The following is a 20,025-nucleotide window of genomic DNA, read 5'->3' on the forward strand; positions in this document are numbered from 1 at the left end:
TTGTTAAATACACAACAGCATGAATGAAAAACAACAGACTTTAGACATACATAGTCTCGTAGAATTTCAAAGCTAAGGATAGAGGAAAATTGATTTTTTGTTTTTTTGAAGAAAGAGTTTTTTGTTTGTTTGTTTTAAGGAACAAAAAATCAGATTGGTATTAGCAATCAATATTGAATGCTAACCTGCATCATCATGCGGGCTAATAATCTAAATTGGGGTGGAAATTTTTTTTTCAATTTGTAATTCTAAAGCATGCCTAATTTGCCATAGGTGTGAAATCTAAATAAGAACTTGAAAGTATTCACTAAAATATGCCTTGTTTTCCTCCGGCCCTTGTGAAGGAGGGAGGGCAAATGCTTGGAGGTGTATTCTAGCAAAAAATAATCCCACAAAAGGATTAAAACATGTTATGAAACAACAGAAGGAAGATGAAATCCTGGATAGACACACAGCTGGACTGGGAAATGTCCCAGAACATAATTGTTTCAAATGAAAACAAAACTCACTGGGATCTAAGAACATCTTCAGAAACAACGGAGATTCTGTTGCGCAAATTCTCAGAATAAGATAATGGAATATATTAAATGTTATGAAAGCTTCTGAATTTTGTAAAGACTAAAAAAAGGCACAGGTCTGAGAGAATTAGGTTCTTCTGAAAGTCCAAATATGAAACAAAGTGAAATGTGCCTTATTTTTAAGCAGTTATCAGAGTTATAAAAGCCCCTTAACACTTGGAATTTAGTGACCTAAAACATCACACTACCTGAATGGCAGTGGATAACATTGCAGATAATTTTTATTGTTACCTATTTTAAAAAAAAAGTCATCTTATAAAACAAAAATTTAATAATTATAAAAAACAAGCTGCAAATGATATAAAATTTAATATGAATGTAATTTTATAGCCAGTTATAATGGTATTTGATTACATGGGAAGCCAGTAGAAACTTCCTAAAGTTGGAGGAACAAGAAGTGAAGATTCAAGTATAATGTTGAAAGTTATAAAAAAATAACCTATAAAAACTTAAAATTAGCATCAAAATGAGCACAGAGCGGAGAAAGGGTAAATTCTCTGAATTTTTCATAATAATGAAACATTATGACAGTGGAGAATAAACATATGGGTGTGGTACTGAACATCAGATCTAAAAGCAAATGACCCAACAACATAATTTCTGGGATGGAGCTTGGTTTGGGTTTGAGTTTCTGGTGGGATTAGGGAAGAGACTTTTGTTTTAAATCTTTATTTTTATCAAATTCATACAAGCGTATGGTTAAAGAGCCAAATGATTCTACAAAATTTGTTGTAAAAATTAGCAAACTGGATCCCTGCTCTGTCACTTTGGTACTTACCTCATAAATAACAATATTATATTGCTACTTCTTATATGTTGACATCCCACTTACAAAAGGCCCCAAACTGTTACATTCTACTTCCCACAACTTCCCCATGTAACCTTCCCGTATAAGTATCATTGTATCTTTCAGATTATTCTGCTTCCTCAGAAGGTTCTGCCAATGTAAACCACTGGTCTTCTGAATTGGGAAGAATATCTAGGGAACTGAATTCTTAAATTGACTTTCAACCAGTACTTACTTTTTTAGCCTGGAAAGAGACTTACTTTTTATTTTTAAGCTTTGTTGTTTGACTTTTTTTAAACCATGTTTTAAACAGTACTTTTGTAATTGCAGTGTTACTTTTTAATATCATAGTAATCTCAATTATGCAGCCTGTAGTGTTAGCACCATGTACGTTTCAAATTTTCTGAACCTCATTAACTGCTTTGATTATACTGTGCTGTGGATGGGTATTTTAAGGTATGTAGTGTGTTTAAGTGTTCACCTGGAAAATGTCCCAGAAACAGATGTTACTTCTTATAAATACAGAGAAAATAATGTTTATTTGTGGAATATCTTCACCAGTGTACATTGTGAACTTTGAAGATAGGCATGTTTTAGAAAGTGTTTCATTAGAAGTGCCAAAAATGCCATGATTATGGGTAGGAAAATGTGTGTCCATATTTTAGCATATGCTCAGCAACATGTAGAGGTATGACTTTGAAATTGCACTTTACAGTCACCAAGAGTTTTAGAGAGTCTGTGATAATAGCATATTCAAGTCATCAAACTGTCCTTCTGCTTAAACAGGAAGACTTGATTCAGTTGTTCAGGCCTTGGTTGAGTGTATCATCAGGATTTTTAAGTGTTTAGAATATTGTATGGACTGTGTTCAGATAAATCAGTTAGCCAGTAGTCACAAACATTCTCAATAGTTTCTCACGGTTTACTTGCAACTCCAACATACAAGGAACCTTTTAATAACATTGTTAAATAAAATGGCTTCTAAGTTAAGATTGGATTAGACATAATATTTTTGTTAAGATGATAATCTTCTATTATTATTGTGTAGGTAGTCTCATTTAGTTCTAAGTGGTTACTTGTTCAACAGGATCTATAAAAATAGCTTATATGTACTTTGATGGGAAGATTGGTGAGGAAGGAGCACCAGCATTTAAAGTTAGTGTGGATATTAAGCATGGAAACTGTGGTTCTGCATTGCCTGGGTTGGAATTCTTTTAGTTCAACACTACCTGCTAGGACTTTCTCCAGTGATGGAAATCCTCATTCTGCACTGTGCAGTGTGGAATGAACATGAACTTGGGCGAACTCCAGGAGATGGTGAGGGACAGGGAGGCCTGGCACGCTGCATTCCATGGGGTTGCAAATAGTCAGACATGGCTGGGTGACTGAACAACAGCAGCAAGCACATGTGGCTAGTGTGGCTGAGGAACTGGGTGTTTACTTTTAATTACTTTAAGTAGCCATAGATAGGTAGTGGCTCCTGTAGTAGTGCAGCAAGAATTTTACAGCTAAAGGAAAACATAAGAAGTACAGAAATGGCTGCATTGACCTGTATGTAGGACTGCTGAGGCAAATCAGTTTGCTTGGTGTAGCTTTTATAGGCTCCTAGCCTTAATTTCCATTATCTATAATCATGTCATAGATCCAGTTTCCTGACTTCCGATTCTAACAGTTTAACTTTCTTTTACTAAAAGAAATATACTAACATTAGGAGTGAGATTATTTTGGTATCTCTGGTAGACCTCAACGTTTTTATGTGTCTAACCCGACCTTTCTCACCAACAGGAAAGGAAACTTAACTTTGACATTGCCCAGTACGTTTTGCCTATTTGCTGCTGCTGCTGCTGCTGTGCTGCTGCTAAGTCGCTTCAGTCGTGTCCGACCTTGTGCGACCCCATAGACGGCAGCCCACCAGGCTCCCCCATCCCTGGGATTCTCCAGGCAAGAACACTGGAGTGGGCTGCCATTTCCTTCTCCAGTGCATGAAAGTGAAAAGTGAAAGTGAAGTCGCTCAGTTATGTCCAACTCTTCATGACCCCATGGAATACAGCCTACCAGGCTCCTCCGTCCATGGGATTTTCCAGGCAAGAGTACCGGAGCGAGTTGCCATTACCTTCTCCATTGCCTTTTTGAGAAACTCCTAAATTTTTTAAAACATACAATTATTAGGGCGTCTGTTCAACGTACCAACAAAAACCACGTTTCATAGGTGTTCTCAAGTGATACATTGGTCCAGTTACTAAGTTTCTCTAGAATCTTATTCATATTTAAAAGTTATAACTCTGTCTTAAAAAGTAACTGACATGATTCAGTGAATAGTTTTGTGAAATTTTTCCTTTCAATTTGAAATATTAAAAAAATACAGTGCTTTGAAAAATTCCTTTCCTAAGTCTTTTTTTCCCAGTAAAGTCACTCAATCAAGTCTTTTGATCTCACATACAGTGGAGTACTTCTGCTATTGATTTTTTTTTTTTGGCCGTGCTGGGTCATTGCTGCCAGTGGCGGCTACTTTCTAGCTGCAGTGCATGAGCTTCTCATTGTGATGGCTTCTCTTGTTGAGGAGTCAGTAGTTGTGGCCCACAGGCTTAGCTGCCTCATGGCAGGTAGGATCTTACCAGATCAGGAATCGAACCTGTATCTCCTACACTGGCAGACAGATTCTTTACCTCTGAGCCACCAGGGAAGCCCTGTTGATTCTTATAATGATGAAAAAGAAGAAATAAACATCACCTACCTCAAAGAGATAAGAGTTGCATAAGCTGTATTTCAGGCTTCCCTGGTAGCTCAGATGGTGAAGAGTCCGCTTGCAATACGGGAGACCTAGGTTCCATCCCTGGGTTGGGAAGATCCCCTGGAGGACACGGCAACCCACTTCAGTATTCTTGCCTGGAGAATCTCCATGGACAGAGGAGTCTGGTGGGCTATACAGTCCATGGGGTCCCAAAGAGTCAGACATGACAGAGCAACTAAGCACACACACAAGCTGTATTTCTACATACGATATTACAAATAAGAAAATGTGTTAAAACCACATACACAAGAGAGAGGGGATATATTTGTACATATAGCTGATTCACATTGTTGTACAGCCAAAACCAACACAACTTGTAAAGCAATTATACTCCAATTAAAAAATAAACAACGTATAGTAAACACCTAGTTTCTAAGTAACAGCAGGAATTTTGATCATTCTAAGTATTTTGGATGCTCTTTTGGGGGTGGGGGAGTGCAGGATCTTCATTGCTGCACAAGGGCTTTTCTCGTAGCTGCGAGCGGGGGCTACTCTGCACAAGCTTCTCATTGTGGTGGCTTCTCTTGTTGCAGACCATGAACTCTCAATGCACAGGTTCTCAGGGCATGGGCTTCAGTAGTTGGAGCACATGGGGTCAGTAGTTTGCTTAGTGGCCTCTCAGCATGTGGAATCTTCCCAGACCAGGGATTGAACCCATGTCTTCTGCATTGATAGGCGGATTCCTACCCACTGGACTACTAGGGAAGTTCTGGGTGCTCTGTCTTTACTGGAAAATAAGTATGTTGCCAGATTTCCTTAACGATGAATATTCCAGTTCTCTGTATGCGTTGAACTCTGTAATATATCAGTTCAGTTCAGTTCAATTGCTCAGTCGTGTCCGATTCTTTGCGACCCCATGAATTGCAGCACGCCAGGCCTCCCTGTCCATCATGTCCATCAAGTCGGTGATGCCATCCAGCCATCTCATCCTCTGTCTTCCCCTTCTGCTCCTGCCCCCAATCCCTCCCAGCATCAGAGTCTTTTCCAATTAGTCGACTCTTCGCATGAGGTGGTCAAAGTACTGGAGTTTCAGCTTTAGCATCAGTCTTTCCAAAGAACACCCAGGACTGATCTCCTTTAGAATGGACTGGTTGGATCTCCTTGCAGCCCAAGGGACTCTCAAGAGTCTCCTCCAATACCACAGTTCAAAAGCATCAGTTCTTCAGCACTCAGCTTTCTTCACAGTCCAACTCTCGTATCCATACATGACCACTGGAAAAACCATAGCCTTGACTAAACAGACCTTTTTTGGCAAAGTAATGTATCAGTTCAGTTCAGTTCAGTTGCTCAGTCGTGTCCGACTCTTTGTGACCCCATGAATCGCAGCACGCCAGGCCTCCCTGTTCATCACCAACTCCCAGAGTTCACTCAGACTCAGGTTTGGCTCCCTAAGAAACCATAACACACGTATTTTCCTTGTTGCTGTACTTTGGTAAATGTTACTACAGATAACATGCTGGATGTTAGGGCGGCAGTACCTCAGTCACTTGGTGCCCTCCAAGAAAAGTGAAAGTGAAGTCGCTCAGTCGTGTCCGACTCTTTGCGACCATGTGGACTATAGCCCAACAGGCTCCTCAGTCCATGGGATTCTCCGGGCAAGAATACTGGAGTGGGTTGCCATTTCCTTCTCCAGGGGATCTTCCCGACCCATGGATTGAACCCAGGTCTCCCGCATTGCAGGCAGATGCTTTAACCTCTGAGCCACCAGGGAAGCCCTGTGTGCTTAATTTCCCTGGCTTTGACACACCCCTAGGCTACTGAGCTGAATGTGATTAACCCCCTCTGTATAGTAGTATTAATGGTAATTTCCTTTGCATTAGTCAGTTGGGGTGTGCTGGGATCATGACCTTGCACAGAACTAACCTTAAATTTTTTTTCCTTTCTTTTTCATAGTTGAGTATATTCTGTGCCATCACTTCTGACTTCGTTCTGATCTTTGCCACCTCTTGCTCTTAATATTCAAACATCTACCTTGTTTATACATCTCTGGTGTTAGGTAGGCTCTGCTATAATTCCAACTTAATTTTTACTTTTTTGGGTTTCTTCTGGCAGTTTGAAAAAACATAAGTCTTTAATTTCTAGTTCGGTTCATTACAACAAACTCTTGAATCCTAAAAGAATCAATTATCCTTTGTACATGGTAGTGATATGAGACAATCTGCATTACCAAGAAACTATTACAAAAGAGATCAAAGATTTTTTTTTTTCAGTACATGTTATTACATCAGGAATTGCCTCAAGTCATTTCAGTTATTTCTTGTGTCAGAAGAAAGGAAGGAGATTATAGTGTGTCATTTTATTTAAGGACGATCTTTAACACTAGTCTTCCTGTTTTGCTGAGAAAGGACTCAGGTGTTCATCTTTTTTCCATTGTCATTGAGCAGGAAAAAGTTACCAGGAGAAGCAGGTTCTTAAACTATTATTTCATTCAATTTTAGGAACTTCCTTCTGCTATAAGAGTAAAGTAACTGAGTCCCCCGCCAAAACGAAAACCTTAATCTTCACAATGGGCCATCTGTTTAACATTGAGCTGACCTTTCATTTTGTGAATTGATTGCCAGAGGGGCAAGATTTCCTTCTCCCTGGGAGACTGTTATATTCTGTGCTTTATAATGCACTGAACGATTTTAGTAACTAGCAATACCTTTCCTGCCTCATTCAGATTCATACATTTTTATTTGGTTGCTTCTAGGCTGCCACCATACAGAACACCTAAGTAATTGTCACAAAATATGGTGGCTTTCTTTCTTAACATGCTGATTTGTAAACTTTTTTCCTTTTGTGGGAACTTCTGTGGTAAGGAGAATTGAGTTAATCTTAATAAACTTATTGCTTCCCTGATAGCTCAGTTGGTAAAGAATCCACCTGCAATCCAGGAGACCCCTGGTTTGATTCCTGGGTCAGGAAGACCCACTGGAGAAGGGATACGCTACCCACTGCAGTATTCTTGGGCTTCCCTTGTGGCTCAGCTGGCAAAGAATCCGCCTGCAATGCTGGAGACCTGGGTTTGATCCCTGGATTGGGAAGATCCCCTGAGGAAGGGAAAGGCTACCCACTCCAGTATTCTGGCCTGGAGAATTCCATGGACTGTATAGTCCATGGGGTCACAAAGATTCAGACAGGACTGAGCAACTTTCACTTCACTTTACTAATAATTTATTAACTCATTCATCTAAAAAATTATGTTAGAGACTTCATTACGTGTCAGATACTTTGCATGGCACTAGAGGTACAGAATGACCTTTCTTCATATATTTGTTAACCTGTGTATCTTTCTGCCTATTCATATGTTTTGTCCATTTCCTCTTTTGAGTTTTTTGTTATTTTCTTGTTTATGTAGAAGTCTTATTTTAGATATTAACCCTCTGACTGGATGGTTTTAGATGAAGAAATCATATTTCCCAAAGCATTTTTTTACTGAATAGAAATTCTTTATTTGGTTGAAGCTAAATTTGCTAGTGTTTTCTCTTTTATGGATTTTTTTTTTTTCTGAGTTGTATTAGTTTTGACTTTTAGGTTTATAATCCATCTGGAGTTTGTGTTCTACATACTGAGAGGTAAGGATACAACTAGTTTTTTGGGGTTTTTTAATACATTTTTTAAAGGTTACTATTATTGAAGCTGTGCAACCGCCACCCAAGTCAAATATAGTATTTTCATTAAAAAGAAACCCCATATATACTCTATAGCCATTGTTCCCCAACTTTCCATGCTCCACAGTGCTTGAAAACTAATAATCTCTTTCTATTTCTATAGATTTGCCTGTTCTAGCTGTTTCATAGAATCATAAAATGACCTTTTGTGACTGATTTCTTTCAAGATCCATCCCCTTTGTAGAATGCATCAATACTTGGCTCCTGTTTTTATTCAGTATTTTATCATGTGGATATCCCACATTTTGTTTATTGCGACGATGACCATTTGGATGGTTTCTGCCTCTTTAGCTATTATGAATTATGCCACTGTGAGCGTTCATTTACAAGTTTTTGTGTAGACGTATGTTTTCATGTCTCTTGGGTGTATACCTAGGATTAGAATTGCTTAGTCATCAACAGTGTTATGAAGGGTCCAGTTTTTCAATATTGTTGTCAACCTTTTTTTTTTAATTGCCATCCTAGTGGGATTGAACTGGTAAGTTGTGGCTTTGAACTGCATTTCACTAATGAGTATTGATGTTGAGCATCCTTAGATGTGTTTATTCACCATTTGGATATTGTCTTTGGGAAAATGTCTTTTCAGATCTTGTTCATTTTTTATTGGGTATTTTTGTTGTTGCTATTCTGTTACTCAAGAAATTCATAAATTTCACCAGTTATTTAACTTATTCACGATATTTTTAACTTTTAAAGCTTGTCTATAAGTCTGTCTTCTTTTTCATTTAGCATTTTAGATTTTGCTCATCTTTTTCTCTTGATAAGTCTTGTCTGAATATTCTTTCCATAAAATTATGGTTATGAATTCAGGTTCCAGAGTCATTCTGCCACTTATTAGTTCTACCATTTACTAGCTGAGTCACCCCTGGCAGGTTTATAACTACCCTGTGCCTCTCTTTCCTCAATTGGAAAACAGGTATAAGGGTAGTCTTTATGTAAGAGGATTATTGAAAGAATTAAGTGAATTAATATGTGAAAAGGATTAGTACAGTGCCTGACACTTTAGGATTAGGAAGTGCTCAGGTACTGCTATGATTTTTCTATTGCAGAGATTCCAGTTGGATTTTTCTTTCTGGCATTTTTTTATGCTTCATCTTTAAGTTTTCTCTTCTCTCTCTCTCTGTGTAAATAAGTTTATTATTTTGTTTGATCATAACTGTTGTTTTCCACCTGTGATTATTTTGTTGCCAGGAAATAACTGGTAAATGACCTGTTTGTATTCAGGTGAGTTATATAAAAAAATTGGGTTTAAATTATCTAAATTTAACAAGATAGATATTTCAGTGACTTATCAAGAATAAGATATTCTCCCTCAGTAGTTTGCTCAGCTTACTGCCCTTATCAGAGCTGTTATTAGGAAAGCAATAATTTCCAAGGTTTTGTTATTAAGTGGATACTAGTTATGTGGATTCAAGGCAGTGGAGGTGGGATTAATTTCTTCTGCCACCATTAAGAAAATTAGGTTCTTTCATTAGACTTGACCGTGTCACAGCAGATTTTTCTCGTTTTCATCTTTTCTTTGGTGTTTATCTTCAGAAGCATCTCTGCAGCATTGTGTATGTTCACTCAGCCAGATTTACTTCAAAATTACTATAGTATATAAAAGTCTTCATGTTCAAGAAGTAAATTACAGGACCATAGTATAATCAATAAGCTTTTAATAGGCTGTTCAAAGTGAGCAGTTGGTGGCATGTAAGGTAATTGGAAGTGAGGAATAACCATAGGCAGAGTATTAAACAGATGGCACTGATATATTGTACCTTCTACCTCATCTTTTTCCAGATCATCTTCTTTGTCACTGACCCTTTGAACTTCTTTCTCTACCATCCCTGCCAGATCTTTTATTCACCTGGCCAGGATAATAGATTTGTAACCAAATTCTGCAGTGTTGCTGCTGCTGCTGCTGCTTCTAAGTCGCTTCAGTCATGTCCGACTCTGTGCGACCCCATAGACGGTAGCCCACCAGGCTCTCCCATCCCTGGGATTCTCCAGGCAAGAACATTGGAGTGGGTTGCCATTTCCTTCTCCAATGCATGAAAGTAAAAAGTGAAAGTGAAGTCGCTCAGTCATGTCCGACTCTGTGTGACCCCATAGACAGCAGCCCACCAGGCTCCTCCGTCCATGGGATTTTCCAGGCAAGAGTACTGGAATGGGGTGCCATTGCCCTCTCTGAAATTCTGCAGTAAACATCACTAATTTATCGCACATTCTTTGTCTGGCAAACCCTGGGTATCCCCTCAGAATCCTTCTCAGTACAACCCTTCATGGAACCAATTAGAATTATCATCATGGATGACAACTAGTTGTCATTTCTGTTCTATCTGACTCTTTTTCCAACCACAGTTAGACATTAACTTACTCAGGTTGTATTCATTTTGAAGGCTGAAAGGGAATAAAGATAGATATGCAAGTAAAATGCTTCCCTTTTTGCCTTTCCTTTACTCATCTTTTAAAGGATTTCATATCACTCCTACCCTTGCTTGTTTCTTTCTCTGCTATTTCTGCTGCTTCTTTCTAATTAATTTATACATGGGAATTAACACATTTGTATTAAGCAATATAAATGAGATTTTGAATCAGTAATTAATGAAACAGGCATTCCTTTCTTTAGTCACTCTTCTGAGTGATTTATTGATTCATTTATTTATTTATTTGGTATAATGAAGTACTTTTTTTCCTATCCTTTATTTAGATTTTTTTAGAGAAAATTAGATGACATTAGACCAGACCAGAGAGACCTCTGGTTACTCTGGAAGGTGTTTGTTTTGAATGCCTTCTTCCTGGAACTAAGTAATGGTCTGCCACTAAAAAGAGATAAGAATTTAAGAAAGGATAATTAGAAGGAAATGCTGGTAGGGCAAACAAGTAGTACTTTATTTATGTTCCTGAGTTCATATGAACTGTGGATACTTTTTAAATATTGATGAAAAAGTCACAGGAGAAAGTGGACCATTTCTGAGTCTTGACTATAGCCATTATTACCATGTTAAATGCTTTAACAATATCATTGTATTTGTTCTTCACAACCAGTCTGTTCATTGTAGGCATTTACTTAACGAAGACAATAAGGGTCAAAAAGGTAAATGGTTAAATGGTTAATAAGTGCTACCCCCAACTCTGACTTCAGAGGTTCCACTTATTTCTGGCTAACCATTTGGAAGTTTTCCTTGAGCAGATTTTACCTTTTTTTCCATAATAATGCCTTCTTGATTTGGGCAATAATTACATACATAACATATATTGATTTTAATGTCTTATAGGTTATTTAGGCCACTGGCACTATGGCTAAAATAATAGGCTTCTGAGTCAAGTAGTGTTCAGAGCCTTTGAGGCAGTATAACCTAGTGATGTAGGATGATGCCTGAGCCTGATGTAAAATCTTGGCTCTGCAGCTGATTCACCTTGTGCAGATTTCTTTCTCAGACTACCAAAGAGGGTTGCTTAGAGGATTAAACATGCTAAAAGGCATAGTACACTTAGCACAGTGCCTGATGGACAGTGAGTGCTTCATCAGTGCTATTATTATATATTTATTATGTTAAACCCCTAACTTCTCTTGAGATTCTGAGAATTTTCACTGAAATTACAAACTAAAGATATTTCATACCTCCTTTGTTGTTTTTTGTGGAGAAATAGCAAATTTATACCTCTATTCTCTGGTAAAAGTATCATTTTTCATATTTTGATTAAGTATTACAAGATACCACTACTGTTTGAAATGTGTCATATAGTATTTGAATCTGTTCTCTACTCAGGAATATTTGCCTCACCTCAGGATTTAATGTGTTTCTACAAAGATGCCAAAAATCTATTGGGGCAAGGATACTTCATATAATAGTAGTAGACACTGACCGCTAGTAGAATTTATTGGTTGGTATCTTTGTTTTAACTTTTATTATATGTAAATGCAGAATGCACATTCAGTGATTAAAACATTGACTGTTTTCTTTTTCAGAAGATGAATAATCTTTCGTTTAGTGAGCTATGTTGCCTCTTCTGCTGTCCACCTTGTCCGGGGAAAATTGCTTCAAAGTTAGCGTTTTTGCCACCCGATCCAACTTATACGCTGATGTGTGATGAAAGTGGAAGCCGTTGGACTTTACACCTATCAGAACGAGCAGACTGGCAATATTCTTCTAGAGAAAAAGATGCCATTGAGTGTTTCATGACTAGAACCAGTAAAGGCAACAGAATTGCCTGCATGTTTGTGCGTTGCTCACCCAATGCCAAATATACTTTACTCTTTTCACATGGAAATGCTGTTGATCTTGGTCAGATGAGCAGCTTTTACATAGGACTGGGATCACGGATTAATTGTAATATATTCTCATATGATTATTCTGGATATGGTGCAAGTTCTGGGAAACCAACAGAGAAGAACCTCTATGCAGACATAGAAGCTGCTTGGCTTGCTCTTAGGACAAGGTAAATTTAGTGACTGGAAATTGTTTTCCACACGTTGAAATTGTCTTGTGTAAGAATAACATGTTTTTGTAATACACCTTGAAGTACTAAGTAGAGATTATATTTACCAGTATAAATCTATAAATAGTTACAGTTTCAGATTATAATTTTAAATTTTGTATAATAGCATAAAAGAGTTTGACAAATTATGTGTGTATGTGTGTGTGTGAGACAGAGATTCTTAAAAATTTATTTAAGCCAGTGAAAAATGTTTGGCTTTAGAAACTTATTAGAGAAAAAAAAAAACTTACTGGATAGTGGTATTAAAATGTTTATTCAAAGCTGCAGAATTTCAAGAGAGAAAAAACAGTGATTTAAATAATCATTCACTTGATCTGTCATTAACAGAATAAGAGGCTAGATTGCTTTTGTTCAGATCCTAAGCAGGATTTGCATTATTTTATATAATTAAAAATAAATAGAAATTACATTGGAGAAGGCAGTGGCACCCCACTCCAGTACTCTTGCCTGGCAAATTCCATGGATGGAGGAGCCTGATAGGCTGCAGTCCATGGGGTCGCTGAGGGTCAGACATGACTGAGCGACTTCCCTTTCACTCTTCACTTTCATGCATTGGAGAAGGAAATGGCAACCCACTCCAGTGTTCTTGCCTGGAGAATCCCAGGGACGGGGGAGCCTGGTGGGCTGCCATCTGTGGGGTCACACATCAGACACGACTGAAGTGACTTAGCAGCAGCAGCAGCAGCAGAAATTACATTAATCATCTTCTAGTCACCAAGATACTTACAATTTTTTCTTGAAAAATATTGCAGTTTTGTATACTTACATGTATTTTATCATCAGACAGTTAATGTATGCTAAACAGAAATAATGCTTTAGTACAAATTATTCCTCATTATACATTAATAAGCTGCCTGAATTCCAGAGTATTTTAGAGTACATAGAGAAAACTTCCCATTCCTAATTTAATCTTTAAATATTAATATTAATGGTTTCAGTTGGCTGGGAAGAACTTCCTCAATTTTATTAGTAGGTATAATCTTTTTAGAAAATGTCTTTAGAAACATTTATCCCCCTCCCCCAAGATGTATAATAGAATTATGGTCTCATAGCAGAGTTCTGTATAAATGAGATTAAGTCAATTGAAATGATATGAGAACATATTTCTAACAAGTAAGAAAAAAAGAGATAGTAAGTAGTAATTAAGTAGCTTCAGGGTGGGAGGGAGGCAGGCATAGAAGGGTAAATATTTATAAACTTCAGAACTACCGTAAATGACTGCAAAATATGCTTCAGTTACACTGATATCAATCTCCTCAGGTATACAAACAAAAATGAGTGCCTCCTATAAGAGTCAGCCAGTTGAATATAGTATAATACCTGTCAGGAAAAGTTAATTTTTTTAAGTAACAGATTTATTGCAATATAATTCACATGCTATAATCAACTTCAGTGAATTAGTATAGTGTTTTAAGGTGCTAAAAGCAGAAAGCCTTCCTTACTAGTGCCAAGTAAGACAAAAGTATACATTTATTGAAGTAAAACATTAGTATCCGGTTAGGTGTTCTTTCTATGTTTATGTAAAAGAATCCCCTCTTGTAAGTGGTCAGCTTTATTATTTTTCTTTTTTAAGTTTTCTCTGATATCAATTTAAAAGAAATGTTCTAAAATGATTTCTTGTCTTGGTTAATCTTTTATACACTTGACCATTATGATTGAAGAGCAGGAGCAGAATAGATAAATTATCTCACATACTCATTTACCATAGAATTTCAGACTTGTAATTTTTCTTACGTTGAACCCTAAATATGGTTAGAAGACTTAGTAAGTATAGGAAGTCTTGAAAACTTTAACTTTTCTGTTTCTTTGCTTAATGAAGAGGTTGAGTTAAATCATCTCCAAGATCCTTTCCAGTTCCTGAATTCTATCATCTAATAAAATATGTGTAATTAGAATGCATGCCTTTCATTTCCTTTACTGGATTAAAGTAAAAAGTTAGGGTTTAAGTAACAGGAAAGGAAAAAATAATTAATGAACTTAATTATTATCCGAGTAACTTCCTTTTAAGAGTAATTGAATATTTATAACCCACGTTACTGAACTTCTGATGGATCAACAGAAAATAGGGACTAATACTCACTCTGTGGCCTTTCCCCCACAGTCTCTGAGCTCCTTATCTGTGTGCTATAATCGAAAAAGCACTGGACCTGGAGTCAGTATACCTGAGCCTAATTATAGGTCTGTCATTAACTTACTCTGACTTTGAACATCTGCTCAGTAAGCAGCTGACCTAGATTAGATGGTCTCTAAAGTCCTTTCAAACATGTACTATTCTGAAATTCTGTTTCTGCCTCAAGTCCTCTGATGCTAAATTGGCAGCTGCTTCTGCTACTTTGGAGCCTTGCCATTGCTAGCTTTAGCCTAAAACCCGTCATTGCCACCAAATGTTCATTTTCCTAATTCCTTCATTCCTATGAAGCTAAGTCTGTTGCAAACAAACAGAAAAACCTTTTCTTAGTTTTGTTACATTTAGAGTCAATCTGGAGTAACTCGAACCCAGTCTCTGGGCCAGGGTCCAAGTTCTTGTGTAGAACTGATTTGAAGAACCTGGGAGGAGGTACGTCACCACCTAGATAGTTCGAAGAGTCTTGTGCCCCCAGCAAGAACTATAGGAAGCACAAGGGTTTATCTTACTTTTTCCCAGGAAATATTCAGATTCTGTTACCTTTTGACAACACTAAAAACTGTTGTGCAAATAACTGTCAGCACCCAGAAATGACTGTTGTCAGACCATTAAAGTAGAAAGGCAGCGTGTTTGATGTGACTGACTCTAGCCCTTAATCGCACATTCATAAGCTCCCATAGTACCTCACTTACACTGCCGGTAGTTTATAGTTAGGACAATTATATCGTAGAAACATGCTGTATACCCAGTATTACTGAAGCATTTTTAAAGGAATTAAGGTAGTAGTCTTGAGATTTTGTCATGAAGTCTATTCATAAATCACCAAACCATGTGGCATTTGAAATTCTCATTCATCTCTTAATCTTTTCCACATTAGTCCATTTCTATGGGTGAATAAATGCAAATCTCGAGAAAATAAGTAGTTTGCGCTAGGCTATAATACATATATTTTATTCATTCCCTACTGTTGCATTGCGTTTTCATCACTATGACCAACTTCAGAAAATAAAAAGAGCCACTTTTAATACCTAGAAAAATGAAGAACCTCTGTTACATTAAACGGAATATAAAAACTGAATCTCCATTAAAATATTAGTGACATAGTATGTTCCAAATATATTTAATAATAAGCTACACTGAATTGCATAAATGATTTAATAAATTCATTCTTTAAGATTAACATTCTAAGAGACCTCAGCTACTATTTTTTCAAAAGATGGAATGGAAACCGATGAAATAAATGAATATAGATTTTATTATTGCATTAGATATGGTAGTGGTGACTAAGAAACTTACATTTTAAATATAAATTTGTTGACATTGTCTCATTTTAAGTCATTCTTTTATAAGATTAAGTACTTACTAGTGACTGAACATTTCATACCAGTCTGACTCTACAACTCTTTTTTTTTTTTTTCAAACTTCTGTACTATGTAGATATGGCATTCGCCCTGAAAATGTGATTATATATGGCCAAAGTATAGGGACAGTACCATCTGTGGATCTTGCTGCTCGGTATGAGAGTGCTGCTGTTATTCTTCATTCTCCTTTGACCTCAGGAATGCGAGTTGCTTTTCCTGATACCAAGAAGACCTACTGTTTTGATGCATTCCCAAAGTAAGTATTAATATTCCAGTAGTTTAATTCAAAGAAACGTTAGAAGGAATTCTTTTCCATCATTCAAGGTGTTCATGATACAGTTCTCTCAGCCTTGAAGTCCTATTAATATTTTACATATATTACAGAAATTGTGAAATAATTAATCTGTGAAGAGGGTGGTGGCAGGACACCAGTCAGCAGGCTGAAATGTTTGCGCAGTAGTAACCTAGATGAAAAGTGCTGTGAGCCTTATTCCCCAGACAGTGGCACTAGCATTGGAGACAAGAGAATGAATTTGAGAAGGGAAATTGATGGAATAAATGTTAGACTGTATATAAACAAAAGAATTTGACTATAATTCCCAGATTTCTGAGTTGAGTTGCTGATGGATGATAGTGCCGTCCAGTGAGGAGCGTAACACTGGAGGAGAGGAGCAAGTAGAGGGAAAAGGAGATCCGTGTGCATAAAAATAAGTGACTGATGTCTGATGAGTGACATGTTTTACGAAAGAAATGAATTGTAAAAATGCTGTCTTAAATGAACCAGAATAATTATTGCCCCATAAGTCTGCAAACATAAGTGTTAGATTTAAAAGGAGGACTACATTTCTTCATGTCTGTCAACATAGAGTGATAGTTCCTGCTAGCTCCTCTTCATCTTTACAAAAAGACTGATGGCCTCTTTTTCCCAGTAAAGGGAAAAGGCAAGAAGTGAGAGCCTGGCAATTTCAGTCTTACTTTCTTTCTCAAATGGGCAGCAATACCAAGGTTTTTTGTGAATGATATTTCGGGCAAAGGCCAAAACATCACTCAGTTCTTTATAAGAACAGTAAGGGTCATTTCAAAACCATTTTTTCTTCATTAGCCTAAGGGGGGGTTACTTTGGTAGGGAAGCTTATGGGAGCATATGATCCTATCACCAGAGCAAGCTATGGGGTTTTTTGGTTTTTAAATTTTCAGGGATTTGTTTTGATTTTAGAAAACAGTAGATTGGAGGGTATGTGTGTTATACTGTGTCGCTGAATGGTTGGAATGATAGGGAGACATTTGGGGTAAACTGCTGCCAAGTTATATGTCTGTCTGACACCCTCTTTCATTTTAGCTACACCACAGAAGCACTAACAGTAAACTGTTTGAAAAACATCATACATTTATTTCCTTTTTTGTTTAATTCCTCTATTATGGAATAGTTGGCAGCAAATAATATACCCAAGAATTTTTTCCTTACCAAATGCTGCCTTGAATTATTTCATTGATGATTTTCTTCAAGACTCTATCCTCATTTTATGCTTATAATACCTAAATGCCTTAATGCCTCTCTCTGTCTCTCAGGAAATTTTTAAAGAATTGTTATTGTAAGGTTTCTTTGTATTGTTTGTCTATTCCAAGTTGCCCTTTTTTATTGTTTATTTTGATCCTTGTATTACATTTAAAGTATTCTCCTCTGATGTCTGATAATTCTTGGTTGTGTGCTCATATGGAAAAGTAAGGAATTAAAGAGCTGACCTGAAGTGGGTGATTAAGACTTGTTGACTGAGTTTCACTATCCAGTGATCTGGTCAAGCCGATTAATTGGGGATTAAGATCCCACATGCCATGGGACAGCCAAAAAGAAGAAATATCTGTAGAAAAGTAAACTAAGGTGGCTGTAATAATTGAGTGATTCTCTCAGACAGAAGTGCATGAAATTAATATCTTCAGATAATCTTAAAGAAGGGAGTAATGTAAAGATGACTTTTGAATCTTATTTGTAATCTAAAAGGTATCTATCCCTTCTGAATTGATTCACAGGTGGTTCTGATGTTTGAATTATCTAATATAACACAAGAAAGTCTGTTTTATGGTTCCTTTTCATACTTAATTTGTTGACTTCTTCCCCCTTCTCTTTTCCTACAGCATTGACAAAATCTCTAAGATAACCTCTCCAGTATTAATAATTCATGGGACTGAAGATGAAGTCATAGACTTTTCACATGGTCTTGCATTGTTTGAGCGATGCCAAAGACCTGTGGAGCCTTTGTGGGTTGAAGGGGCAGGTCACAATGATGTGGAACTTTATGGACAATACCTTGAAAGATTGAAACAGTTTGTGTCACAGGAACTGGTAAATTTGTAAAATATTCTGTAAATTTGCATATTGGGTTTTCTTTTCTTGCTGAACTGCACTCTTTGGTAAATAACATAAAACCTGAAGGTTTTGTTTGCAAATCATGTCAGTTGCCTTCATAAATGTACAGGTAATGATTTGTTAACAGACTTAATGAAGGTTTTAACTACCAAGCTAGAAACTGGAAATAACAGTATCATGCAGTCAGGCTGTGTAATTTATATTTTTTCTGTGAATTTTTTTTTTAACATCAAGATGAGTACTGTATGAAATTTTAATTCTATAAAATCAAATGCTATAAAAGTATTGCCAAATGCTTTTGCATATCAGAAACAAATTTATAAATATTTTTAAAACATCTCAATGTACTAAATCTTATCCTGGTATACAAATGTAATATTCTTTGAATAAAAAGCTGTATATCTAAAACAGTTCAAGTACTCATAATAAACTATATGAAAACATGCAAGTTCACTAAAGGTGACCTAAACCCTGTTGTACAGGGAAAGAGATTTAAAAGGTTATTTTATTGTAAAATACATTGAATTTTCTGTATTCCCTGGTTATCATACATTTTCTCCTAAAAAAAAAAGATGTAAGTCTTAATTTTTATGCCATCTGTTAATTTACCAACTAGTTACCTTTAAATGAGAAGTCATGATAGAACTGAATTTGAACTAGTTTTGATTTTTAAGTTTGGTACTGTGAGGCAACTACTTAAAATTTTCAGCTTAGTAATTTAAAAGGCATTTAGAGCTTCAAGAATGATTTTGTACACAATGTTTTAAATTTTGACTAATCCCGTAGAAATGCAGTACTATCATTAATAGAAAATCTGAAAGTCCATTAGATGTTCCTTAAGACCACACACAGACTGGCTATTCAATCTCTTTTCACTCTGACTATTTTTAAGAATAAGACTTGTTTTGGATTACTTTCTGAGAATTTCATGGATTTACTCCTGGATACAGGAGATAAAACATTTAATTCATAACTTTTATATTAACCAATGTCATAAAAAAATAAAGCTCACACACAAAAACTAAGTTGCCTTTCCTTGAATGAATCCTGCTTGAATAAAACAATGAAAGAAAAATTAAAATTAATGGTATGTAGTCTAATTTGTAAATGAATGAATATACACACTGTGGATATATTTTAAGGCCTTATGTAGTTTTAATTGTTCTGCTTGTTCTGTGGTTATGTCTAAGACTATAGTATATGATTCTCTTCAAAGTATATCAAGTATTGTGAATGCTTTGGTTCAGATGTGTCGAATTAATAGTAAAACAAAAATATGCCACTCAGCTGTGCCTGTTTTCCTTCTTCCATGCTCCTCACTTCCTACTTAAAATAAGGACTGGAAAAAAATGCCATTCATCTTTGTAGTATATAGATCTATAGTTTTTAAATTTTATTATTATTTCTTTCTTTTAAAGAGACTTTTTCCTTCTCATAATTGTCTTGAAGCCTATATAGTTCCTTATTTGTACAGCATACCCCAGAGTTTGGCTAAGTGGGTTTTTATATATATTATCACCTGGGAAAATCAAAATATTGATCATACTACTTCAATATTTACTCATTCATTCACCAGGTACTTACTGAATATTTAAATCATTCAAAACCCTATGCCAAATAAAGATAGACATCAACCTTGTCCTCAGAGACTTCACAGTATAACTGAGGAGACAGATACTTTATTGCATGAGTATTATTACTGTTTGTGTAAGACTGAAGAAGATTTATAGGGTATTAAAATAGGCAAAAGGCATTCTTGAGAGGGAACATGGGGAGGGAGAAGTTGAGGAATCCCACAAACAAGTGGTATCTGAACTGAGCTTTGAAGGATAACTTAAGAAAAGACTAGACCTGGATGGCCTAGAGAAACATTCCTGGCT

At 36.4% G+C, this 20,025-nt stretch overlaps 1 protein-coding gene across 4 annotated transcripts in view; it reads left to right on the plus strand.

Moving 5' to 3' along the window:
- The window catches only part of ABHD17B (abhydrolase domain containing 17B, depalmitoylase), a 44,035-nt gene extending 24,604 nt beyond the window's left edge, over positions 1 to 19,431 (plus strand). For 2 of the 4 annotated variants that reach the window (XM_069574090.1, XM_069574092.1), the window contains 4 exons: positions 11,565 to 11,679; positions 11,765 to 12,234; positions 15,857 to 16,036; positions 17,914 to 19,431. In XM_069574090.1, the coding sequence (XP_069430191.1) occupies positions 11,768 to 12,234; positions 15,857 to 16,036; positions 17,914 to 18,133 (867 nt within the window). In that variant the 5' untranslated portion in view covers positions 11,565 to 11,679; positions 11,765 to 11,767 and the 3' untranslated portion in view covers positions 18,134 to 19,431. The remainder of the gene's footprint in view (positions 1 to 11,564; positions 11,680 to 11,764; positions 12,235 to 15,856; positions 16,037 to 17,913) is intronic. The other 2 variants (XM_069574088.1, XM_069574089.1) reach the window with 1 other exon arrangement.
- Positions 19,432 to 20,025: the final 594 nt, after the last annotated feature.

Source organism: Ovis canadensis, chromosome 2 (assembly GCF_042477335.2).
Source record: "Ovis canadensis isolate MfBH-ARS-UI-01 breed Bighorn chromosome 2, ARS-UI_OviCan_v2, whole genome shotgun sequence".
In the NCBI taxonomy this organism is placed as follows: Eukaryota; Metazoa; Chordata; class Mammalia; order Artiodactyla; family Bovidae; genus Ovis; species Ovis canadensis.